This window comes from Corylus avellana, chromosome 10, assembly GCF_965113065.1.
Source record: "Corylus avellana chromosome 10, dhCorAvel1.hap1.2, whole genome shotgun sequence".
Lineage (NCBI taxonomy): Eukaryota > Viridiplantae > Streptophyta > Magnoliopsida > Fagales > Betulaceae > Corylus > Corylus avellana.
In genome coordinates, this window is record NC_142499.1 from 10454792 (window position 1) to 10481210 (window position 26419).

At 39.1% G+C, this 26419-nt stretch overlaps 2 protein-coding genes and 1 pseudogene across 12 annotated transcripts; 1 reads left to right on the top strand and 2 right to left on the bottom strand.

Annotated features, from left to right (window-relative positions):
- Positions 1 to 2099: 2099 nt before the first annotated feature.
- Positions 2100 to 26167, top strand: LOC132162126 (cuscuta receptor 1). 10 transcript variants are annotated; one of them, XM_088510868.1, is made up of 13 exons: positions 2130 to 2288; positions 2901 to 3315; positions 3496 to 3718; positions 13156 to 13281; positions 14896 to 15051; positions 15154 to 15228; positions 15962 to 16117; positions 16432 to 16587; positions 16676 to 16750; positions 17589 to 17744; positions 17824 to 17898; positions 19426 to 19527; positions 19806 to 22089. In XM_088510868.1, the coding sequence occupies exon 13, from the start codon at positions 21101 to 21103 to the stop codon at positions 21980 to 21982; it is 882 nt and encodes a 293-aa protein (XP_088366994.1). In that variant the 5' UTR covers positions 2130 to 2288; positions 2901 to 3315; positions 3496 to 3718; positions 13156 to 13281; positions 14896 to 15051; positions 15154 to 15228; positions 15962 to 16117; positions 16432 to 16587; positions 16676 to 16750; positions 17589 to 17744; positions 17824 to 17898; positions 19426 to 19527; positions 19806 to 21100; the 3' UTR covers positions 21983 to 22089. The 10 variants fall into 10 exon arrangements, 9 of the variants coding, with proteins under 9 accessions (XP_088367003.1, XP_088367001.1, XP_088367000.1 ...); XM_088510871.1 differs by having other exon boundaries at positions 19429 to 19527; XM_088510869.1 differs by having other exon boundaries at positions 2130 to 2267.
- LOC132174111 (uncharacterized) lies at positions 9049 to 11529 on the bottom strand. The gene has a single exon (XM_059585811.2). The coding sequence runs from the start codon at positions 11507 to 11509 to the stop codon at positions 9053 to 9055; it is 2457 nt and encodes an 818-aa protein (XP_059441794.2). The 5' UTR covers positions 11510 to 11529; the 3' UTR covers positions 9049 to 9052.
- LOC132162300 (glycerol kinase pseudogene) lies at positions 22807 to 25375 on the bottom strand (annotated as a pseudogene). Its single transcript, XR_015909352.1, has 2 exons — positions 24401 to 25375; positions 22807 to 23369 (listed from the first exon to the last, which is right to left on the bottom strand). The product of XR_015909352.1 is annotated as a glycerol kinase pseudogene (transcript).
- Positions 26168 to 26419: the final 252 nt, after the last annotated feature.

Genomic DNA, 26419 nt, shown 5'->3' on the forward strand with positions numbered 1-26419 from the left:
TAATATGTCGAAAAATAAGTTGGAAGTTGAATACATAGAACTAGATATTTTCACTGTGACATCATAAAATACTTGTAAGAACTTAATAAATTGACGGATATTGTGCCAATCATCATCAGTCAGAGTTCCCAACCCATTTTTTCCTACACCATCATCATACAAATAGTTCATAAAATGCCCATCTTCATCTAGCATAAGTTCAAAGGCCCTTTGGTACTTTTCTGCCACCTCCAACATGATATAAGTAGAGTTCCATCTAGTGGAAACATCAAGTTTCAATGAAGCATTACACTCAATGCTTTTTCTTTCCGCACAAGACTTAAAGAGAGCCAATCTTTGGGGGGAAGACTTCACATACTTCACCATATTTCGGATCTTTATGATTGAATTGTCAACATTCTTCAAACCCTCATGCATAATTATATTAAGAATATGTGCAGAACATCTCACATGAATAAACTCGTGACGACAAACAACTTCCTTATTGGATGTTGTTTTTTTTTTAAACCAATCAATTGCAGTTTCATTAGCACTTGCATTGTCAACTGATATTGTCAGCATGCTATGAATCCCCCATTCTACCAAACACTCTTCTAATTCTTTCGCAATTGTTTGCCCCTTATGATCCGACACTCGACGAAATGCTAATATTCGTTTATGATATGTCCAATTAGGATCAATGAAATGTCCAGTGACACACATATAATTCATATTTTGAATTGAAGTCCACGTGTCGGTTGTCAAGCAAACTCTTTGACCAGTTGTCAAAAATGTATTCTTCAGTGTGTTTTTATCCTTTATATATAGCTTGAGACAATCCTTCATCACTGTATAGCGAGAAGGAACATTAAATGAGGCTCAAGAGCCTTGACAAACTTTTGAAATCCCTTTCCCTCCACTGTCATAAACGGCATTTCATCAACAATAATCATTTCGCAAAGTCTTTCCCTAATAACCTTCTCAGAATAATTGGCAATCATGAGATTGTTACCAGTACCATCTTGCTTGGCTCCAAAAGTAAACTTAGATTGAGACCTATCTTGCTTAGCCTTTAGACTCTTGTACTTTTGGCATGAGCTCACATGATACAACATGGATGATGTGCAATTGTTTTTTGGATGACATTTATAGGAAGCTCCACAATAATTGCAATGTGCTACAGGATCATTATCGTGAGTACTTTTATCCCTAGTAAAATGGTCCCATGCTGCAGATTTGTTCGTCACATTTCTTTTTTTCCTAGGGAGTGGTGGTCATCCACCACCACCACGACCATCAATTGGCATAGAACTAGCACCAGATATTTCTACATCTTCAATTTCTATGGGAGTCATTGGAGTGTCCATAGGGAAAGATGGATGACAATGAGCACTACCTGATAAATGTGTCATTTGAAGTGAATCCATCTTTAATTGATTAAGAACTAAAAATTAATAAATTTTTAACATTGATTCTTTTATAAGAATAAATAGATTCATCAACATTTAACATTGATTTTTTTATAAGAATAAATAAATTAAATTTGACAACTGATATCAAATTTAAACTTGGCTAATTACTGTAGCAAATCTGACGTAAAGTTAATGTCTAAAGGCTGAAGCATTGAGCCAAGTACTTAACAAAAAAGAGGCATGCAACGGCAGAATTGTTTGATTATCTTCTCTTAAAGCCAACTCACATTTACTCTCCCCCTCTTTGTTATTTGTTATTTACTTTATCACCTACTGCATGCTATCACTAATGCACAAAACACACGCCAACTCACATTTACTCTCCCCCTCTATATTATTTACTTTATCACCTACTGCATGCTATCACTGATGCACAAAACACACGCATCCTAATAAGTAAAAGTAGAAGTCTGAGTCCTGACACACACAAGCTCTGACTTGTCCTCAGAAAAAGAAAAAAAAAATTAAAGAAAAAGAAGAAAGAAGTAAGATAAGACATTACTTTAAGAAAAAGTGTGCAGAAAAAACAAATAATAATAAAGACAGAAATACATGCTCGGACTTGTCCTCAGAAAAAGAAAAAAAAATTAAAGAAAAAGAAGAAAGAAGTAAGATAAGACATACACTTTCAGAAAAAGTGTGCAGAAAATAAATAATAATAAAGACACAAATAAGTGACTATTTTAAACTCACTTGGACAGAGAGATGAGAGAAACTGAGAAAGTGAGTTTTGGAGCCGGAGAGACCGAGAGAATGTTGGCAACGACAAGAAACCTTACTGCATTTTTTGAACGGCAACGACAATGACGAAAGAAAGTGGGTTTCAGCCTTTTTCCAGTTAAGTTAAGGTTTTATTTTGTGTTTTCAGTTAAGTTAGGGCTTTTTTTTTTTCTTTTTTCTTTTTTTTAATAAAAAATAGATCTAGAATCGTTTGTTTGACACAAAACGGTGTCATTTTGTATATATTATATTTTTATACTTTAAAAAATTACAACTGATCGGTTCGGCTCGGTTTGAAAACCGAACCAAACAGTAGTATCTCGCCTACCGACCGACCTGATGTCGGTAGGGAGATTTCTTGCTGTTTACCGGCCGCCAGTTGTCGGTGGTGAGTCGGCGTCGGTGCGGTGACGGACGGTATGCGGCCGGTTGGCGGCAGGCGGCCGATCTGCACAGTCCTACCATACACAGGCGATGTGGGACGTCACAAGACTGACCCTAGAAACTAAGTCTGGGTCCCTAGTTTAGAAGATTGACCCTAGCCAGTGACTCCAACCTTCAAACACGGCATTCAATCCCTTCATATGCCCACCACCCACCTTCTAGCTCTCAAACTTCTATATATAATGACCATATTTCTTTGAATTTTACATTGAGCTTTCCCTTTAGTGTGCAAAGGACGAAGCTGGTTTACTTACAAATTAATAAAGCAATTTTTCTCAATGACAGACCCGCCTTTACTGAAAGCCTTGCTGTGGGGTTTACTTGTGTTTCTTCAATTTCATGAGGACGCAGCCTGCTTCCACGAAGAGAGGATTGCTCTACTTGAGTTGAAGGTGTTTCTGAAATCCAATATTATTTATGCAGGTCACCCCCTTCTTCCCTCATGGATCGACAATGCAAAGAGTGATTGTTGTGGTTGGGAGAGGGTCACGTGCAACTCCACCACCGCTCACATCATCAAACTTTCCCTCTACAACTTAAACCAAGATCCTGATTACTATGAAGCTCCTTTTTTTTTATGCATATGAAAATTTGGATAAGAAGCATTGGTTGCTAAATGTGTCATTGTTGGTGCCTGTCAAGGAGCTGAGAAGTCTTAATCTGTCCGGCAATGTAATTGGTGGTTGCCTACCAAATGAAGGTATGTTCTCAGCCTCCCTTGCTTTTCCTTTCTCATATCAAATCCCTCTTAGAAAACACACACAAAAAACGCAAAAAGAGAAGTTACAAAATAATGAAACAATTTTTGTCAAGAATGGAGTGGCCTAGTTTTGTGAAAGCTTTGCTGTGGGGTTTACTTGTGTTTCTTTAATTTCATCAGCACAGAGGCTGCTTCCATGAAGAGAGGATTGCTCTGCTTGAGCTGAAGGCATTTCTGAAATCCAATATTATTCATGCAGATGTTCTTCCCTCATGGATGGATGACGCAAAGAGTGATTGTTGTCGTTGGGAAAGGGTCACATGCAACTCCACCAACTCTCACGTCATCAACCTTTCCCTCTACAACTTAAACAATGAACCTTATTACTATGAATATTATGATTACAATTGTTAGAACAGTTTTCTTCACGATGAATGCGCGTTCTTTGAGATCTGCAATTCGACGATGTGTGCTCTCCAAATGGCTGCAAAAGAATGAGAAAGCGTCAAAGAGTCCGACGGCGTATATGCCGTGGACACTCCGATGCCAAAATTAGAACCCAAAAAATATTATGCTTTGGTGCACAATAATTTAGTATGCTTAATAATTTCTTATCTGAGAGAGAACCTGTCTTGTACCTTGTGTAGGAGCCAATTTATAGGCTTGAAGGTTGAAGCTGATTTGAATTGGTTTAAGAGTTCGAAGTTGAGATAATCCCAAACGATTATCTTATAAAGATAATCTTTTACGTAGAGATAATGTTGAGCTTTATCTTAAAATGATAAACGTGAATAACAATCTTGTAGGGATAAATAAGATTTCCTGATGATAATATAATCCTAATTGGAAAATATTATATAGTGATTAATTAAATAGCCCTTGCTATTTAATTAATATTTTATGGGCCTATTCTTGGCCGTTGGGCCCAAAATTTGATAGGCTTGTAGTGTGAATTTATTCTTAACAGTTACCCCCCAATTCCCTCAGCCAAAGTACTTGGATGATGGGAATTTAGCCAAAGCCTTCTGGTGGCTTGTTGTTTGACCTTGTCTAAGACTCATGTCTCCTTAATGAATGTGTTTTGAGCTTGTTAACTGGAGCCTTTCAGCTCGGTTTTTGGCATCGTTTGAGTTTTCGGAAATACCCCCCAGTTCTATTCCTTGCTGGGGGTTACGCTCGTTATAGTTTCGAGACACCTGGGGATCATATCTGGGTCCCTCTCCGAGTCATCGAGATAATCCAAACCTGCATATAATTTGTAAATCTTTCAACTATCTTTGTTCCCCGTTCGTCTTGGGTGATTCCTTGTTTTTGCCCAAGGTTTTCTCCTTATCATTATTTTAGAGGGTTGTCTCCCTATTCATTGTTTTTGCTAAAGGTTTTCTCCTTGTCCTTGTTTTAAAGGGTTGTCTCCCTATTCATTGTTTTTGCCAAAGGTTTTCTCCTTGTCCTTGTTTTAAAGGGTTGTCTCCCTATTCATTGTTTTTTACCCAAGGTTTTCTCCTTGTCTTCAGATATGAATCTCCTTGTTTTTGCCCAGGGTTTCCTCCCTGTCCTGTCTACCAAAAAGTAATTGTCAAAGGGTGGTCCTCGGGAGACCGAGGACCCTCCGATGCTTAAGTCAGTATTGATCTTAAATCAAATAATAATAAAAGCATAAACAAACCAAACCATGGGCATACTACTGGCAATACTTCTTCAAGTGCTCTGAGTCTTTCTATTTCTGTCCCAGGTTTCCTTGCCTTCAGATATGAATCTCTTTGTTTTTACCCAGGGTTTTCTCCCTGTCCTGTCTACCAAAAAGTAATTGTCAAAGGGTGGTCCTCGGGAGACCGAGGACCCTCCGATGCTTAAGTCAGTATTGATCTTAAATCAAATAATAATAAAAGCATAAACAAACCAAACCATGGGCATACTACTGGCAATACTTCTTCAAGTGCTCTAAGTCTTTCTATTTCTGTCCCAGGTTTCCTTGCCTTCAGATATGAATCTCTTTGTTTTTACCCAGGGTTTTCTCCCTGTCCTGTCTACCAAAAAGTATTTGTCAAAGGGTGGTCCTCGGGAGACCGAGGACCCTCCGATGCTTAAGTCAGTATTGATCTTAAATCAAATAATAATAAAAGCATAAACAAACCAAACCATGGGCATACTACTGGCAATACTTCTTCAAGTGCTCTGAGTCTTTCTATTTTTGTCCCAGGTTTCCTTGCCTTCAGATATGAATCTCTTTGTTTTTACCCAGGGTTTTCTCCCTGTCCTGTCTACCAAAAAGTAATTGTCAAAGGGTGGTCCTCGGGAGACCGAGGACCCTCCGATGCTTAAGTCAGTATCACTCTTTATTCAAATAAAATTCGATAGTGAAAGACAATCAAATGATAAAAGCATAAATAAATCAAACCCTAGGAGTACTACTGATAGTACTCCCTCAAATGTTCTGTGTTCCATTGCAGTATTAAAAGACAATCAAATAATAAGAGCATAAATAAATCGAACCCTGGGTGTACTACTGATAGTATTTTTTCAAATGTTCCGCGTTCCACGGCCTTGGTAGTGGCTTTCCATCTGTCCTCTGGAGGTGGTATGCTCCTTGTCGATGACACTTGACAACCTGGTAAGGCCCTTCCCATGTTGGACCCAGTTTCCCTTCAGTGGGATCTCTTGTGGCTATGGTTACCTTTCGAAGAACCCAATCTCCGACTTTGAAGTCCCGATGCTTAACCCGTTTGTTGAAGTACTTAGCTGCTTTCTGCTGATATGCAGCCATGGTGATCTGAGCTCTGTCCCGCTTTTCTTGTAACAAGTCTAGGTGCAGCTTCATTCCTTCTTCATTCAGCCCCGGGTTGTAATGCTCCACTCGGTAACTAAGAGACCCTACCTCCACAGGAATCACAGCTTCAGTTCCGTATGTCAGGGCAAAGGGTGTTTCCCCTGTAGGAGTTCGGGTGGTGGTTCTGTAAGACCACAACACCTCCGGAAGAAATTCTACCCAAGCTCCCTTACTATCTTCAAGTTTCTTCTTTAGAGTTTTCATCAAGGTCTTGTTGGTTGCTTCTACCGATCCATTTGCCTGGGGATGTCCCGGTGAAGAGTAGTAATTCTTTATATGGAGTTTTTCACACCACTTTCGGAATGGTTCACAGTCGAATTGCTTACCGTTATCTGTTACAAAGGCGTGAGGAATTCCGTACCTACACACTACTGATCTCCACAGAAAATTCTGGATGTTTCCGGTTGTGATGGCTGCCAATGCTTCCACTTCTGCCCATTTAGTGAAGTAATCTACTGCAACTACTATGAACTTGCATCCTCCTTTTCCCGTGGGTAATGGACCTACCAGGTCGACCCCCCATTGTGCAAAAGGCCATGGTGACGAGATTGGACTGAGCTCTTCAGGGGGATTCTTCATGATTTTAGCAAACCTCTGACACTTGTCGCAATGTTTCACGATGTCACTAGAATCCTTGTTCATTCCGGGCCAATAGTATCCGGCTCTGATAGCTTTGTGAGCCAGCATTCGGCTTCCTCCGTGGCTGCCACATACCCCTTCGTGAATCTCTCGCATCACATAATCTGCCTCTGCCTTAGTAATACACTTTAAGAGAGGCAATGTGTACCCCTGCCTATAGAGAGTCCCATCAATCCAGGTGTATCGAGCGGACCTCATCCGGATCTGTCGTGCCTTCTGTCTGTCATCTGGGAGCCCTCCATCTCTCAAGTATCGGATAATATCAATAGCCCATTCCGGGGCTTCGTCTCCTTGTTCAACTTGTAGGATCTTCGTAGTTGATAATATGGAAGGTTCGGTGAGGACTTGTACTTTTTGCTTCGAGACTTTTGCTTCTTCGTCTGTTGCGGACCCGTGTCTTGCTAAGAAATCGGCCCGGTTGTTGTCTTCTCGAGGGATCCTAGTCAACACTACCAGATCAAATAAGACTTGTAGTTCTTGTACCTTGGCGAGATACTTCTTCATTTTTACCCCCCGAGCCTCGTATTCTCATTGAATATGCCCGATTACCACTTGGGAGTCACTCTTTACCTCCAGACTCTTGGCCCCCATGTCCCGGGCTAAGCTCATTCCGGCTATGACTGCTTCGTACTCTGCTTCGTTGTTGGTCGTAATGAAGTCCAACCGGATTGAGAACTCTAGGGCTTCTCCTCCTGGGTCTATCAGCACGATCCCGGCTCCGCCTCTCTTTTGGGTGGAAGACCCGTCTACATATGCTATCCATGTTTCTCCCTTGGGTAGTTGATCTGGTTCTGGGAAATTACAGAATTCCACGAGAAAGTCGGCTAGTGCCTGCCCTTTGATTGCTATCCTTGGATGAAACTCTACATCAAACTCTCCCAATTCTATGGCCCAATTCACCAATCTTCCTGAAACATCTGGTTTCTGCATCACCTTCTTTAATGGGTACTCTGTCAAGACTCTGACGGTATGAGCTTGGAAGTACGGCCTTAGTCTTCGGGCTGACGTTATTAACGCGAATGCCAGTTTTTCTATCCTGGGATATCTTTCTTCTGCTCCGTGTAAGGCTCAGCTAGTGAAATACACTGGCTTCTGGGTGCCCTGGTCTTCCCGGACCAAAGCTGAACTCACGGCAGTGGGCGATACTGCCAAGTAGAGGTAGAGTACCTCTCCTTCACTGGCTCGGCTGAGTAAGGGAGGATTCCCTAAATATTGTTTTAGCTGATTGAAGGCTTCTTCGCATTCCTCATCCTATACAAACGCTTTCCGGAGAACCTTGAAGAAGGGCAAGCATTTGTCTGTTGACCGGGAAATAAATCGATTTAAGGCGGCAACCCTACCAGTGAGCTGCTGTAATTGCTTTGTGCTTCGTGGTGCTTGCATATCTATCACTGCCTTTATCTTTTCCGGGTTGGCTTCAATTCCACGCCTCGATACTACAAACCCTAAGAACTTACCCGAGGACACTCCGAAAGCACATTTAGCAGGGTTTAGCTTCATACCATAGAGCCTTAGAGCCTGGAATGCCTCGGCTAGGTCTTGGATGTGGTTTGTGGCTAGGGTGCTCTTCACTAGCATGTCGTCTACGTAGACTTCCATATTCCGCCCAATCTGACCTTGAAACATCTGGTTGACCAACCTCTGATAGGTTGCCCCTGCGTTTTTCAATCCAAATGGCATCACTTCGTAGCAATAGGTTCCCCGGTCTGTCACAAAGGATGTTTTTTCTTGGTCCGGCTCATACATGCGTATCTGATTGTACCCGGAAAAAGCATCCATGAAGCTAAGTAATTCATGCCCTGATGTCGAATCAACCAACAAATCAATCCGTGGTAAAGGAAAGCTGTCTTTTGGACAAGCTTTGTTGAGATCTGAGAAGTCCACACACATCCTCCATTTACCGTTAGACTTTTTCACTAGCACTACGTTGGATAGCCACTTTGGGTATTGCACAGTTCTGATGAATCCTGCCCGAATTAACTTCTCCACCTCTTCTGCTGCAGCCTTACTTCTTTCGGGTGCACAACCCCTTCTTTTCTGAATCACCGGCGTGTGATTTGGGCTCACATTCAACTGGTGAACTATTACTGCAGGGTCTATTCCGGGCATATCTTCGTGGCTCCAGGCGAATACATCTTCATTCTTTCGGAGGAAGGTCACCAATTCTTTTTTCAGCTCCTGGGTCAACTGCGACCCGACCCTGACACTCCTCTCGGAGTTACCGATCGAATGTTCCTCCAAATCTTCGACCGGTTCCCCGCCCTGTAACTGCTATTTCTCACCACTGCTACACCCGGTTCCGAGAGTAGCCTTCCCGGGGACGTCTTTCATAGTCACGTTATAACACTGGCGGGCTGCTCGCTGGTCTCCTTTGACTTCTCCAACCCCGTGATCAGTAGGAAATTTCATCTTTAAATGAGGAGTTGATGTTATTGCCCTGAGCTCATTGAGTGCTGCTCTGCCGATGATGGCGTTGTATGCCGAAGGCCGGTCAATCAATAAGAATTTTACTATTATCGTCGCCTGATTAGGGATAGTGCCGGCTGTCACCGGAAGGTCGATCGTACCAACTGGTTGAACCTGCTCACCTGCGAATCCTATCAATGGGAATTTCGCTGTTCCGACCTTTTCTTGGCCTATGTTGAGCTGTTTGAAAGCTGGCCAGTACAAGATGTCAGCTGAACTTCCGTTATCTACCAAAATTCTGTGCATATTATGGTTGGCCACAGCTAAAGTAACTACCAGAGCATCCGTATGAGGGAAAGATATCCCTTCATAGTCCTCGTCTGAGAATCCGATCATTAAAGACTCTTTTTTCTGAACTTTCATTGGCCTTTCGACCGCCCATACCTCTTGACTTCCTGCTTGTCGCGCATAAGCCTTCCTTGCACGATTAGACTCTCCTCCCCCGGAAAATCCTCCAGCAATTGTTCGGATCTCTCCTATTATGATCTGGTTTTCCGGCCCTCCATGTTGTCGGCTACGACTCCTCTCTCTTTGATTGCGCTCTTGTGGGCTGTCCCCTCGTGGGTGATTCTCCCTGCCTCTCTCAGCTTGGCGCGGGCGGCCTCGAGGACGGTGTTCCCGGTCACGATTGTTGTAAGGCCGGTTGCCCCGGTTATTCCTTGGTTGATCCCTGTGATCCCCTAGGAATTGAACCAGCTTTCCGTTTTTGATGAGCTTCTCAATCAATAGCCTCAGCGCTATGCAACCTTCGGTGTAGTGACCCCTAGCTTCATGAAAATCGCAGTACCGATCTTTGTTCTTCTCGGGAGGACTACCCGGTATCTTTGGCGGCCGTACAAACTCCGGATCCTTCTTGACCTCCATTAATACTTCTGAAATTCCCGCATTGAGAGGTGTGAAACCATAGTCTCGGAATTTCTTTTTTGGGAGCTTAAGTTCTTCTACTGTCTTCCGGGTTTCTTTCTTCCTTTCTTCTTTCCTCTTTCCTTCAATTCTCTGTTCCGGGTTTCTTGTGCTATCAATCGCTTCTAGGACATCAGCTTCATTAATGAACTCTTCTACCTTGCTCATTAGTTCTTGGAGATTACTCGGCGGTCTTCGCGCCATCTTCTTCATTACCGGTTCTTTAGTTAAGAGCCCGTGATAGATTGCCGAATATACGAGGTCGTCTGAGGGTTCTTCAATTTCTGTCTTCTCCAGGTTGAATCGCGTTATGAACTGCTTTAAGGTTTCATCATTGCGCTGTTTCAGAGTCAGCAGATAGGACGGGGGTTTCTTCCGGGTCCGTGAAGTCATAAACTGAGTTAAAAATACCCGGCCTAGGTCTTCAAACTTGTCAATTGAGCCCGGGGATAGCTTCCTGAACCAGTTCCGAGCACTTCCTGACAAAGTGAGGGGAAAGGCCCGACAAGCCACTTCATCTGGGATGCCAAGGAGGCGCACATGTGATCGAAAATCTTCTAAGTGTTCGACTGGGTCTCCGACACCCTTATAACTCATCATAGAAGGGGCTTTGAATTTTTCAGGTAACCGATATCCTTCCACACGTGGAGAAAAGGGGGAACCAGTTCCTTGCAACATCTTCTCCACAAAGATGTCCTTCCCTTTATTCTTTCGTTCCATCTCCAAGTCAGCGAATTTTTTGTCAAACTCTACCATCCTTCGGCTGAGTTCGTCATCCCTATCCTGGGTACTGCCGATTTTGCTATCATCCATTCGGTTTTCCTCCTTCCTGTTCGCATACTGTTCAAAATTGTCCTCTTGGTGTCCTCCTCCGGGCTGGTTGTGAGTGTTAGCTCGACTGTTGTGCTCTTCTTCATCTCGCCTACCACGAGTTTCCTCGCGACGAGATTGCTCGGACATCCGTGAGAGGAGTTCTGCGTTCAGCCGAGTTAGGGCTTCGATTTGTGCTGCCATCGCCGCAAAACGTTCAGGATCTCCCATTTCCGGTTGACGAGGAGGTTTGTTATGTTGAGCCATTCCCTGATGAACCATGGGATCAATAGGGTTGACGTGGTTAACCGGTCCCTGATGAACTATAGGATCAACAGGGTTGGCGTGGTTAACCGGTCCCTGATGACCTATGGGATCAACAGGGTTGACATGATTAATCGGCCCCTGATGAACCATAGGATCAACAGGGTTGACGTGGTTAACCGGTTTCGGATTCGGTTGTACCGAGGAACCAACTTGATTAGTTAATCCCGCTTGTGACTTTCTCTGCCGGATTGCCATACTTCCAGATCGTGTTACGGCCACCATGATGAAAAATTTTATCTAGAATAGGGTATCCCCAAAATTCAATAATTGGAAATAAGAATTATCCTATTCTTATAATCAATTAAAGCTAAAAAGTCTATTCCTAAACCAAAATAATCTATCTTTGAACTAGAATAAGAGTATAAACTTAAACCAAAATAAGAATATAAACTTAAGCTAGAGTATCCTATTCTCGAATTTGAATAAGAATATAAACCTAAACCAGAATAAGAATATAAACTTAAACTAGAATATGCTATCCCTGAATTAGAATAAGAATATAAACTTAAACCGGAATAAGAATATAAACTTAAACTAGCATATTCTATTCCTGAATTAGAGTAAGGATATAAACTTAAATCAGAATAGCCTATTCCTAAACCATAATAGGAATATAAACTGAATAAGGATAACCTGTTGCCAAACGCCCACTCTTCTTCCACAAAATTTTCGAAGCACAGCCCTCCTTCCAGCAGATTCTTCTTTTCTTTTTCTTTTTTTTCTTCTCCTTCTACGAGCAGTAGCCAACGCACAGTGACAGCGTGGCAAATCGACGATGCCGCGGCGGCCGGGAGATTGCGGTGCTGGGCTCCGGCAGTCCAGAGATCGGCGGCAACGGATGGGAGTGCTGATCTGTGACGAGCGGCTGTGCGTGCAGATCTCTGGCAAGCTGGTTCGGCGAACGGTAGTGCGGTTCAGAGCTTCGGGATCCTCGCGATGGGTCTCCGGCGATCCGGTGGGGTGGCCGCCGATCTGCAGTGGGGTGTTCGCCGATCTGCAGTGGGGTGTTCGGCCGCCAATCTGCAGCGTTACGTGGGCTTCGGCGATCCCTGCGTGGAGTCTCCGACGACTTCCAGATGTGCAGGTCCGACGAGATGCGGTGTTGCGGCCTTGGGGTTTGGATTTCCGGCAGTTGCAGATCAGCAACACTGCAGGTGTGGAAATCGGTGATGCTTGCAGTTCTCCGGCGATGTGGGTCGTGTCGGCGTTGGGTCTCCGGCAGCCTATTTGACTATCACTGGAATGCGTGCTCACCGTGAAAATTTTTTTATGAGAAACGAAATAGTCGCTTCCCACAGACGGCGCCAAACTGTTAGAACAGTTTTCTTCACGATGAATGCGCGTTCTTTGAGATCTGCAATTCGACGATGTGTGCTCTCCAAATGGCTGCAAAAGAATGAGAAAGCGTCAAAGAGTCCGACGGCGTATATGCCGTGGACACTCCGATGCCAAAATTAGAACCCAAAAAATATTATGCTTTGGTGCACAATAATTTAGTATGCTTAATAATTTCTGATCTGAGAGAGAACCTGTCTTGTACCTTGTGTAGGAGCCAATTTATAGGCTTGAAGGTTGAAGCTGATTTGAATTGGTTTAAGAGTTCGAAGTTGAGATAATCCCAAACGATTATCTTATAAAGATAATCTTTTACGTAGAAATAATGTTGAGCTTTATCTTAAAATGATAAACGTGAATAACAATCTTGTAGGGATAAATAAGATTTCCTGATGATAATATAATCCTAATTGGAAAATATTATATAGTGATTAATTAAATAGCCCTTGCTATTTAATTAATATTTTATGGGCCTATTCTTGGCCGTTGGGCCCAAAATTTGATAGGCTTGTAGTGTGAATTTATTCTTAACAACAATTATAACGGTCAAGATGATGAGAACCGTTGTTTGCTAAACGTGTCAATGTTGGTGCCATTGAAGGAGCTAAAAAGTCTTAATCTATCCGCCAATTCAATTGGTGGTTGCCTACCAAATGAAGGTATGTTCTCTCCCGCCCCTCTGCTTTTCCTTTCTTATGCATACATACCGCCGACCCCCTCCATAAAAAACGGGGGCAGATCGAAGAATTATATTATGAGCGTCTTTATTCTAGCTAATTCCCCCCACCCAAAAAGAAATAAAAAAAGAAAAGATTTCCTTGAGCCCTTTTGTTCTCTTGGGTGATAAAATTAAGAATTGCAGGGGTCGGATTTACCTCTTTAATTACAAATATTAATTTATAAAGTTTTATAATTGGTATTTTCTGTTGAATCACGGGTGTCCCGCGTGATTCTGAATTATATTAATAATTACAGCCAGGGGTCGGACCTTCTTCAGCCTTGGAGTTGGAGTATACACATATATATTGTCAGCCTGAATGATTAAGCATCACATTTTACTGATGTTGTTGTCTGTGAATTTGATAGTGCTTGGATAAATTCCACTCCAAGAGGGACCATATTGATGGAAAAAAAGTGAAAGACCTCCAGAAAAATAAAATGAGATCAGGAGGCCTTTTGACAAGCTACGAGGTCTCTTTTTTACAATAAACCTATATATGTGGTTACAATGTCATAAAGACAAATATAAAAATCTTATAAGCAAGTCATATTTATAACTTCAATATTCACTAACTCATGTCTAAACTTCAGTTATAAAATAGATTTGCTCCAAGCAGACTCAATCTAATACATAGGTAGCTCATATTCCTAAATTTGATTTTCACGGTCATGGGAGTAAAACCCTCACACCGAAACTAATCATCTTCGACTCAAAGGTCAGGATAAAAACTTTCTCCCCAGAGATTGCTCATGAAAGTATATTTAAGGAGAAGTCAAACCCTTATTCAAAAAAAAGAAAAAAGCCAACAAACAGCTACAACAGCTGGGGCAAGGGAGGCGAAACGCACTGGCCGGCGTGTGATGGACGAGATGGAGCTGTTTTGCGCCAATGGGCAGCTGAGGAGCCAGGGAACACGGTGGGCCGACATGTGGTTGAGCGAAACCAGTTAAGTAGACTAGATCTAGATTTGAAAAACTAGATCTAAAGCCCAATTAATTATGGGGAGGAGAAGAGCAGTACAGCATGGTGGAGGACGGATGGAGGCAGCGCAACATAAGCTAAGGGGAGAGGGAGGAAAGAAGAGGGGAGTAGGGGGGGAGGGGAAAGGAGGAAGCAAGAGCTCCCTCCTCCCCACAGGGTTTTTAACGTTGAAGTTATTAAAAAATTAAAATTAAAACATATAACCTTGAAGTTATTATAAAAATAAAATTTCCTACTTCCCTCTCCTCTCCTTTTTCTGTATTTTCCTTCACCCTCTACACTTCCAAGTAAACCATTGGATAATTTCCATGTTAAGTAAATCCACAATACTTAAAACGAAATGAAAGCCATATAATGTAAAACTAGATTACTATTGCATTCCATTAGACGAATGGTCATGGGTTGTTACACATATACGTACTGAAGTCTGAAGGCATGCATGTATTGTATGAATATTTTAGAAGTATAGTACAAGAATTATGTAGTGAACAAACGCCGTTGGCAATTAGCATCATTTTTTTAATTAATTTTCCTCATTCAACCAGTAACTTTTTCTTTTTCTCTTTTGTAGGATTTGAGAAGATGTCAAGCTTAAGGAATCTGAGAATTTTAGACCTTGGTTATAACTACTTTAATAATAGTATTCCACAGTCTTTGGGTGCAGTGACATCGCTTGAAACTTTGATTCTTACTCAGAATAAGTTGCAAGGATACTTTCCTGCTCAAGGCGATTTCTTCTATCTTATATCTTATGAGAGGATTTATAGTTTGATACATTGATTTCACTTGGTTCTTACTAATTTTCATTTATCTTTAATTTGAAATGCAGAGTTAATTGCATTGAGAAACTTGAACAAGCTAGATATAAGCAGGAATTACTATAATGGTTTCCTACCACTGCAAGGCAAGTTTTCTGTCATGGAGAGAGTAGTTTAACCGTGGGTTAGACGCATCAATCATAAGGTTCAAGAGCATGAATATCAATTTGAATGGATCACTCCGAAAATTTTTATCGAGTTGCTTTTGAAATTTTTGTATTGAAGCATATATATATATGATGAAATTCTTTTTTGGTCTTCCAATAATGTTCTTCCAGGTTTTGAAAGGCTAGTACTACTTCGCAAATTGGAGATATTGAACCTTGGTTATAGCATTATAGCATCTTTAAGTGGACTTACGTCCCTAACGCATTGAGTCTTGCAAGGAATTCTTTTGAACTTTGGAATACATTGGAAGCTATTCTACTACTATAGCCGGCCTTTTTCCCTTTATATTTATTATTATCATTTCAAATCTCTCTTTAATAGTACTTATTCCGTGATTATGTTCACTTATTTATTATCTATTGATGGCATGCATGCATGTATTGTAGAATTATTCGTCACATATAGAGAACAAATTCTGTTGAGGGCACAATTTGATACCTTCCATTGTACTTACTTCTTACTAATTTTCATTCGAATGTACAATTTGACAAGTGCTCTATAACCATAGGTTATAAGCATCAATCATAAGGTTCAAGCTAGAGTATGAAAATCAATTTGAAATTGAATATTTCTATCAAATTAATCTTGAATTTTTTGTATTGAAGCATAAGATGGGGTTCTTTTTTGTGTCTTCCAATCATTTTCTTCCAGGTTTTGAAAGGCTAGCACTACTTCCAAAATTGGAGATATTGGACCTTGGTTCTAATTCCTTTGATTGGAGCATTATACCATTTGTAAGTGGACTTGTGTCCCTTAAGACATTGAGTCTTGTAGACAATTCTTTCGTATGGTGGAATACAACTACAGGTAATCTACTATCGCTTCCCTTTATATTTATGATCATCATTTCAAAGCTTCTTTAATTGTACTTTTTCCATAATTATATGGTCACTTCTTTAGTATCTCTTACAAGCGGACTTACATCCCCTAAAGCTGAACATATATTCTTGATTTAAAATAATTATCACGAAATACTAGTGATTGTCATGTGATGTTGTCCAGAAGTTTGAACTGTGCATATCTAGTTAGTAAGCTGTAAAATACTATTTTTCGTCTAAATACTACGAATTGCATACTTGCTTTTTTTCCTTTCTTTTTTTTTTTTAATAGATCTACTACAGGTTTTGAAAGCTTGTCAAGATTGGAGAACCTAGAGACCTTAGATCTTAGTTACAACAATTTAAACAGAAGCATCATAGAATCATTGCCTGCAATCAAATCCCTTAAGAATCTGAATCTTGAAGGGAACGACATAGGAGGATCTTTTCCAATCAAAGGTACATATGTTGATCTTCAATATTATTTTATAGAAACTGAAAGCAGTTACAATCATATTTGAAATTTTCTTTGTTCTGCTTTATGTAGGAATATCGGCTTTTGAGAACTTGGAGAAGTTGGATTTAAGTGGTAATGAGCTCAATGGCTCCCTGACAATCCAAGGTAATGAGAGGGAGAGACACACTTAAGTTTGAAATTTTCAATTACTTCATAACCATTTTACACACATCTTTCATATTTCTATTAAACTACTTATTTATTTTATGACACAAGTCACAATTTTCTCCACCTGCATTCAATCCTCTATTTTGTTTTTGATTTTTTTCAAATTTTTACTGCTCAAAGATTTTAGGAAACGTTATATAGATTTCTTCCCCATGCAAAATAATGGAAAACTATACCATATTCTTCTTTGTTCCAATTTATACATAAATCTATCTTAATTTTTTTTTACCAAAAATAGAAAACCACCACATAGGCTATAAAGTTTACGATCAACAGAATATAATTTCAATTACAACTGCAAGTGTAGGGTTGGGATGATGTTTATTGTATCTCAATCAATCACTAATATTCAATACAAAAATCCTAAATTGTTAAGGTTCCATATGTTGTCATCAGTATTGCAGTTAGTCTACCCTACATGATAACAAATGCAAAATAGAAGCCACCCAAGTAGTTCATAGAAGATAATTACAAAAGCAGTGTAAAACATTATGAGATTGTATTGCTACATCGATCCCATTTTGTTGATGTTGACTTGAATCACAACAATTGTTCTTGGATGTCCATCATGTCGGAAATATGCAAAGAAAGTTGTGTGAAACATGAAATGCATTAGTGTGTTTCCCTACGTGCATTGTAATCGACATTACATATCAGTTACGGTTTCTTGTTGACTTTAACACTAGAGTAGCCAAATTTGTTTAAGCTATAAAACGCTATTTTTCTTCTAAACACTGCAAATTGCATAGTTTTGTTTTTAATAGATTTATTACAGGTTCGAAAAGCTTGTCAAGATTGGAGAATTTAGAAACCTTAGATCTTAGTGGCAACCATTTCGACAAAAGCATCATTGAATCATTGAGTGCAGTCAAATCCCTTAAGAATCTCAATCTTGCGTGGAATGATATAGGAGGATCCTTTCCTGCCAAAGGTATATTGATCTTCCGTATTACTTATAGATATTGATCCTTTCATGTTTGAAATTTTCTATGTTCTGTTTAACAATGCAGAATTATCAGCTTTTGAAAACTTGGAGAACTTGGATTTGACTGGGAATAATTTCGATGGCCCCCTAACAATCCAAGGTAATCAGCCAAACTAAAGTTTGAGGGATAAATGTAATCTTTGTCCTTGTGGTTTGAAATTTTGACAAATAGCTACCTTAGTTTTTTTTTAAAAAAATGATTAAACACTCCTTGACATAAGCACAAAAGACAAATTAGTATCTGCATTTAAAAAAGTTGGCTGAATCCATTAATGTGCTACATCACTGCCATTCACACTGTAACATATGCCACTTTTTTCAATTAAAAAAGAAAGTACTAAAAAGTATTAAAAACAATGAAACTAAGCAAGCCACTAAGAATATCTTGTTCCATCGGCGAATCATATGCCATCTAGCTAGAACCTATTATTTTTTCCCCCTCTTTCTCATAGTGCCCAAAAAACTGTCTGGATAGTACTCAAAAGCTTTCTAGAATTTTCCAGTCTTCTTGAGAAGCTCCTTATGCTTAATCTCACCATTCCCATTGACTGCGTCAAGCTTAATTTGTTGATTCAATATATATCATCGTGAAATCTGAAAATAAAAATCGAAGCGTCGGATCTTCCATGTCTATTGGGATTTTATCAAATGGCCCAATTCATCATCTGAAGTCGTACATATTGAATTGTTCCATTTTCTATAAAATTCAACTACTTCACTCTCAGGATAAACCATTGTACCATTATAACTCTCATTTCAGCTTTTTTGCTGTGTCAGATGCCATTTGAAGACTCAAGTGGCCTGTTTTCTTCTTTAACAAAACTCCTTTGTCCTTCTCTAATTTTTTTCTTTTCTATTTGTCTATGCTCTCCCAACATCATCAGCTCCTTTCCCAATGTCATGGTAAATGTGCATAACAGTTGGGTTTGATTCTTTATTCTGCGTTTTCGGGAACGAGAGTGAATCTTTGTTGGTTTCCTGATGTTCTTTCCTCAAGCCATACCTTGCTTCTGCCGTACTCGCTCCTGGAGCTTTGGTCTCTTCCGCAAATGAATGGTTCGTGGTTTCTTTTGGTTTTTAAATGGCAGCGGTTGCTGGTTGGACAAACACGAGGACATAATTTTCTCAAGCATAGTACTTCATTAACGGTCTCCCTTTTAATAGAAGGGTAATAAAGAGAATTACTAATGCAAATAGGACTCTTAAATCATCTACATACCTGACCGACCGACTAGGACTAGGACTCTTAATTCATTGTAATCATCAATTAAGAGCTTGTTTTGAATTGCATTTGATAAATAGAGTTTTTAACTCAAAAAGAGTTTTTGGGCAAAAGCTTCATTTTAAGCTTTTGCCGAAAGTATTTTTTAGTCATTTCTAGGCTTTTTGAACCTTTAAAAGCACTTTTAATTTTTTTACCAAACGAGTATTGTTTTCTTCAAACAGACTTTTTAAATGTTAAAAGCACTTTTAGGCCCATCAAACATAATCCTAAACATGCCCTAAAACAATTTGGTAATCTAATTTCAAGGCTAAAATAAGTTGCAATCGAAATTGAATTTCTATTTATTATTAGTCGGTATGCCATTTTAAATATTTTATTGACACTATCTCTCTTCACTTGTAATAGGTTTGTCTAATTCCAGTATTTCTCCATATATCGGGGCACTATCTTCTTTAAAGGCTATATCATTAGCTCACGGTTCTCTCAATGGCACTTTTCCAAAAGGTAAGAATCGACTAGAAAATCAAGTGTTTGCAAATTGTTAGTCTTACGAATCTAATAAATTATCTACAATTGATTAAAAATGTGAGATAAGGTGAATTGAAGGACCATGGTTGATTTAACTCAGCAATTGACCATTCACTTTCTTTTTTCTTTTTCTTTTTCTTTTTTTTTTTTTTTTTCATTTTGAAAAACCCATATTTAAAACCTGATTTTTCTTGTTGATTCTTAGAGTGGAACATAGTTAAGATAGACATTTCTAATCTTATTCCTTTTGACAGATTTGTGCTCACTCAAGAAGCTTCAAGAGTTAGATCTTTCTGATAATCTCTTTGAAGGGATCCTTCCAACATGCCTAAACAATTTGACATCTCTTAGATTGTTCGATATATCTAGGAATCGATTCGTTGGAAACATCTCTTCATATCTGATAGCCAGCCTCACATCACTTGAGTACATTGATCTCAGTTATAACCAATTTGAGGGTCTATTCCAATTCAACATATTTGCTAATCACTCTAAGCTTAAGGCGATTCTATTAGCGAGTGAAAACAACAAGCTTGAGATAGAAACTGAAATATCTGCGGGTTGGGACTTCTCATTTCAGTTAATGATACTTGTGCTATCTAACTGTAATTTGAACAAGCTCGCAGGAAACATTCCCAAGCTTCTCCTTGACCAGCGCAAATTGGAAATAATTGATTTGTCTCACAATAACTTGAATGGAAGCTTCCCTATTTGGTTGATTGAAAACAACACAAGACTACGAAAGCTAAATCTTCAGAATAATTCTTTCATGGGTAAATTTCATTTGCCACCAAATCGATGCAAGAGTATTCTGTATATGGATGTCTCTGACAATCACTTAGGTGGGCAACTTCAAGAGAATATTGGAAAGATAACTCCATACTTAAAACATCTAAATCTATCTTGAAATCATTTTGAAGGTTATCCACCGTCCTTAATTGCTAACGAGAGTCATTTGCTGCAAGATTTGGACTTGTCCTTTAATGATTTTTCGGGAAAGGTACCAACAAAATTGATTGCTAGTCGCACCAACTTGTTGAGTTTGAAGTTATGCAATAATCAGTTCACAGGATTTGAACTACAGGCTGCACCTTCTAAAGAGTTTGGATGGTCTAAAATGAGGTTTTTGGATATTAGCAACAATAAATTGTCAGGAATGATTCCTAGATGGATAGGAAACATGACAAGTTTGCAAAGTCTTGTAGTGAGTAACAATTCTTTTGAAGGTCAGATTCCTTGTGGACTACTGAATTTCCTGCAAGTAGTAGACCTTTCTCATAACTCACTTTCTGGATCATTACCTTCTTGCTTGAATCTACAGAATATTGAGCACTTGTATTTGCAAGGAAACAAACTTACATGACCTATACCAAAATCTATTTTCAATTCATCGTCTCTTTTGACATTGGACCTTAGAGATAACAACTTTTTTGGCAACATCCCATATCAAATCGGTGCACCTCCTAAGTTAAGAACACTTTTGTTGGGGGGAAACAATTTCAGTGGTATAATTCCAAATCAACTATGTTGGTTAAAGGAGATAGGCATAATGGATCTTTCCAAGAACTCTCTTTCTGGAACAATACCGCACTGCTTTCACAACATGTCCTTTGGAAAACTACATGTTTATGATTTTCTCCATGGATCATATAACGACTATACAATTCATCGGTTCCTGCAAGTTGGTTCCACATTCCAAATGCTCTCCGAATGGAATAGTGTAAGAGATTACATAGACATAGAATATGGTCAACAAGTTGCGGTTGAATTTGTAACAAAATACAGGTCTAACTCCTACCATGGTGACATCCTTAATTACATGTCTGGATTGGATTTGTCATGCAATAAGCTAACAGGTAGAATCCCACAGGAACTAGGAGAGCTATCTTCAATTCTTGCATTGAACTTGTCTTACAATCAATTGACAGGTTCCATTCCACAAACATTCTCAAATTTGACCAACTTGGAGAGTTTAGACCTTTCTCACAACAAATTGAGTGGAAAAATTCCTTCAGAATTGATTGATCTATACTCTCTAGAAGTGTTTACTGTGGCTTACAATAACTTATCAGGTAAACTTCCAGAAATGAAAGCACAGTTTGGAACATTTGAGAAGAGTTGTTATGAAGGAAAACCATTTCTTTGCGGAGAACCATTAGATAATAACTGCACTAGAGAGGACGAGTCACATCCATCACCAACAAAATCTTCAAATGCTAGTGAAGGGCAATGGTATGAAGTAGATCCTCTGGTTTTCTTTGCAAGCTTTATTGGATCTTATATTATTTTCTTCTTGGGTGTAGCTTGTCTTCTTTATATTCATCCTTATTGGCAACAACGGTGCGTTAATTTAATTGAAGATTTGAAGTACCGATGTTATTATCCTGTTTTTTATACCTTAAAAAGATTGTCAAACTGTTTAGAATCTTAAATATATTGAGATTCCAAGGACATCTTTGGTGGTAGTGATCATAGCCGTACATTTGATTATGAATAATGGTTATTGTGGTCTAATATAAGACAAGGTGTTCACTTGCACTTGCTTTCTTCTGTATTGTAATTCTTGTCATTTGATGATGGATGTTGTTCTTATAGCTAAAAATACTATTAATAGTATGAATGAACTTGTTTTTCAACACATGAGATTTGTGGATGCATTTCTAATCGGAAAACCATTTATTATATTTGGAATTATAACTTTGTAGCTGTGCAAAAAGCATCGATTTGTCTAATCCTTTGCATTAGAAGAAACAAAATTGGTACTCGAACCCAAATTTGATACTCCAACTTGTGACTTAACTTTCAAGACAGTGATCGACTTCGGTACAGATAAATGGATGCATTGATAATTTGGTGTTTTAGATGCATTAATAATTTCTGCCTAGTCTTTTCATTCTGAAAATTGATGTTTTGTTGGAGTATTTTTGGGATCAAAACAAGCTACCTCAACAATCATCTTCTTAGACGTCTCCTGTGTGAGAATAGTGTGCCTGGAAAACAAAGGAAGTGTCAGAAGCCCCTCAGCTGGAGCCAAATACTCTCCAATGCTTAAAATAGCAATTTATTTTCAGAGTGAAGAGGAGATAGGAAAATCATCTCCGATTCTTAGAGAACAGGAGGAAGGCAGACATTTTTTTGTCTGAGAGAGGAAGAATGAGGAGTGGGGCGCTGGCAATGAGTTGTGTGTGCTGGCAATCAAATTAGAGTTAGCTCATGACTTGTTCCTCCTCTAGGATGTCATGGACTCATGGGGAATCCGAAAGCTAGCAAGACCGTGAAAGATAAGAATGGGAAACTCCCAGTGATTTTAAAAGAAAATGGTTGAGTATTTTTATATTAAAAAGAAAAAACCACACTTTGATGACATTAATCAAATTAATTATAATATGGATGCATTGATAATTTGGTGTTTTACAGTATAAATCAGCATTATTATAATTTTATTCACTTCAATACATTCTGGTCTCCATAATTCACATCAATGTACCCAACATTAAACATTCCATAACTCAAGACAAAAGGACATGGCAAAATAAAACAGGGGATAATGGAAAAGGATTGACACGAGTATATCAAAGAGAAAGATCAACCAAGTCAAAAGTTCTGGAAACAGCTTTGCACCAAGACTCCACCTTCTTCTTCCTTAACTCTTCATTTAATGTTGAACGGAAAATGGTTGCAGTTTTCAACTTTTCTTCAGAAGCAAATATCTCATCTTCTGTCCAAAAACCAACTGCTAATCAAGCAGCATAGGCTGCTCCAAGAGCGGTTGTTTCTATGTCAGCTGGTCTCACGACCGGGCTTCCCAACAAGTCTGCCTACAAAACATTAATAAACAAAATTTACAATTATTGGACCACAAAAAGGAGCTCTCAGTTTGAAGAAAATTTAGATTACACGGGATAATAATATAAGATCACTAACCATATCTAAGAAATCAATATTTATTCAAATGAACATTGCAATATGAAAATATCAAAACTGAATGCCTTGGTGAAACTTTAACAAGAAAATGATAATTTCTTAAAAATTGGTTGAGGAAAAAAAAACCCGAAAACCACTCCTTTCACATATTATCAAATAAGTGAACGTAAAGAAGTAGCTAAAAACTTGAAGGAAATGATTAAGCAAACATATATAACATAGAATAGCTGCCCATGATTATTTACCAAAATTTATAAAAAAAAAGAAGCCAATCAACTCTAATTCAAAATGTAATCCTTCTCCAATATAAAAATAGGATGAATAGTGCGGCCGTGGGTTCACGGGTGGAACTAGGTAGGCACTATTGCCCTCTCAAAATTTTAAAATTTAGAAAATTTACCTATTTTTATTAGATGCCCTCCAAAATTATTATTTTTTATTCCACTAAAATGTCTTTTCTCTTCTTCTCCCACCTAAAATTCTAATTCCACCCGTGTATGTTCAAGACTTTGAGAAACCAAAACCCTTTTACACCTAAAGATTGAAAAAAAAAAATTTCTCTCTAAAAACCAAAGCCTTTTGAAGTCGCTTCATTCGCTTATTCATATGGAATCCATAAGCAGCAGGAAAATTAGATTCAATTGACGACTCAAAACAACTCAAACTAGCATCATGTTGCAAGCAGAAAGGTTGCAAATGATTTCCACAATTTGAGAAAAGCATGCAGCATAAATGGTCCAAATTCAAATGTGATGGTGAGACATCATTCAGTAACCAACATTTTGGTAAAAAATTGGGTACACCTAGCATTTTTCTTTATAAAAAGGGTGTTGATAGAAAAATAGGGAAAAATGATCTATTGGTAATGTTGAACTCTAAACTAAAAAGAAAAAAATATGACAAAAGAAACACAGAAAGCCCAAACCTGAATCTGCATCAAAAGACTGTTAACAGTAGCACCACCATCTACCCTAAGCAAGAATTCCCCCTTCTCATTCTTAACCTCACCCCCCTCCCCTGCATCTTTGTGCATGGAATCCAACAAATCTTTGACTTGGAAACACATGCTCTCAAGCACAGCTCGAGCAATGTGAGCCTTGCTTGTAAACCTTGTGATCCCAATACAAACTCCACGAGCATCATGACGCCACCAAGGAGCAAACAATCCATTAAAAGCAGGCACAAAGTAAACCCCACCGCAGGATTCAACCTTTAATGCCAATTCCTCAATCTCACTCGCACTACTAATTATCCCAAGACTGTCTCTGAGCCACTGAACTGCAGCTCCAGCAATAGCAATTGATTCCTCCAGAGCATAATTTGTTGGTGCTTTGGGGCCAAGCTTGAATGCTAAAGTGGATAGGAGCCCATGCTTTGACTGGATTATCTCTTCACCTGTGTTGAGAAGTATGAAAGCACCAGTTCCATAAGTGCTTTTAGCTTCACCTTTCCGGCAAGATTGCCCCAACATTGCTGCATGTTGGTCACCTAAACATCCTGAAATTGGGACACCAGACACTGCCCAACCTTTGGAAAATTTTCCAATAAGCTCAGAATTACTGACAATTTTGGGCAGAATTTCAGCTGGAATCCCTAAGGTTTTTAAAGTGGGTTTATCCCAATCAAGTGTTTTGAGATTCATGAGCATTGTTCTTGATGCATTTGAAACATCAGTAGCATGAATTCCTCCATTTATCCCACCTGTTAAGTTCCAGATTAACCAAGTGTCTATCGTGCCAAAAAGAGCATCCCCTGCTTTCACAGCCTCCTTAACAGCATCTACATTTTCCATCAACCAGAGCAGCTTCAGTGCACTGAAATAGGTGCTTATGGGCAGACCACATACGTCCACAAAATGAGTCCTTCCCCCAGGCAATTCCTTCTCCAATTTTCTGTAAAATTAAAACCAGAAAAACCCAAATAAAGTATTCAAATTCATGCAGAAAAAGACGAACAGGTACTCCCAGATTACGGGAACTACAAAATGAACAGAATGTGAAATACGAAACATATGTAAAGAACAACAGCTGAAAACATCGGAACAAATCTCATAGTCTGAAATTATATATATAAAATAAAATAATTATAGCTGAAACCGAATTCTGAACTGGGATTTGTGATTGCTTGATCCAAAACATGGGATTTGTGATTGCTTGTCCTTCCCCCAGGTATTCCAGTACACTAATTTCGGAGATCCAAAATTTGTTCTTCTGTTTCTCTATTTTCCAATTTTGAGAGAACAACTTAAGATATAATACCGCAATCTTACATAGTGAATAAAATATATTTTATTCTGGCAAAAGCTAAGAACAATTTTAAGATTTATGTCTCAAGATTACCTGTCACCTTTTAACTCGTAATGATACTATCCATATGAGTTACCCCTATCATTCCACATTCTGGGATAAGTGTCGTACCACGTTCCCATATTCGTTCCATTTACCACAACAATCCATCTTCTATGCAACTTAAAGTTAACTAGTAAGGAAAACAACAGAAACAATCATTTAATGAATGATTTTTCAGTGACTTGTCAACTGGCTTGTTTACAGGTTCTCAATGGCAATCCATATAACAGGAAATGTGATGTGTACAGTTTTGGAATCTGTTTGTGGGAGATATATTACTGTGACATGCCATATCCTGACCTTAGCTTCTCAGAAGTGACTTCAGCTGTGGTTTGTCAAGTAAATCATCTACTCATACCCCAATCATTGCACCCTTTGAGTATCGAGTCTTTTTGCTCAAGATTTTGTGTAATAAAGTTGAATTCTTCATGTTGAAATCCCAAAATCTGAGACCAGAGTTACCAAGATGTTGCCCAAGCTCCCAAGCAAATGTAATGAAGCGATGTTGGGACGCCAACCCTGACAAGCGACCAGAGATGGAAGAGGTAGTTTCCATGCTAGAGGCAATTGACACATCAAAAGGTGGAGGTATGATC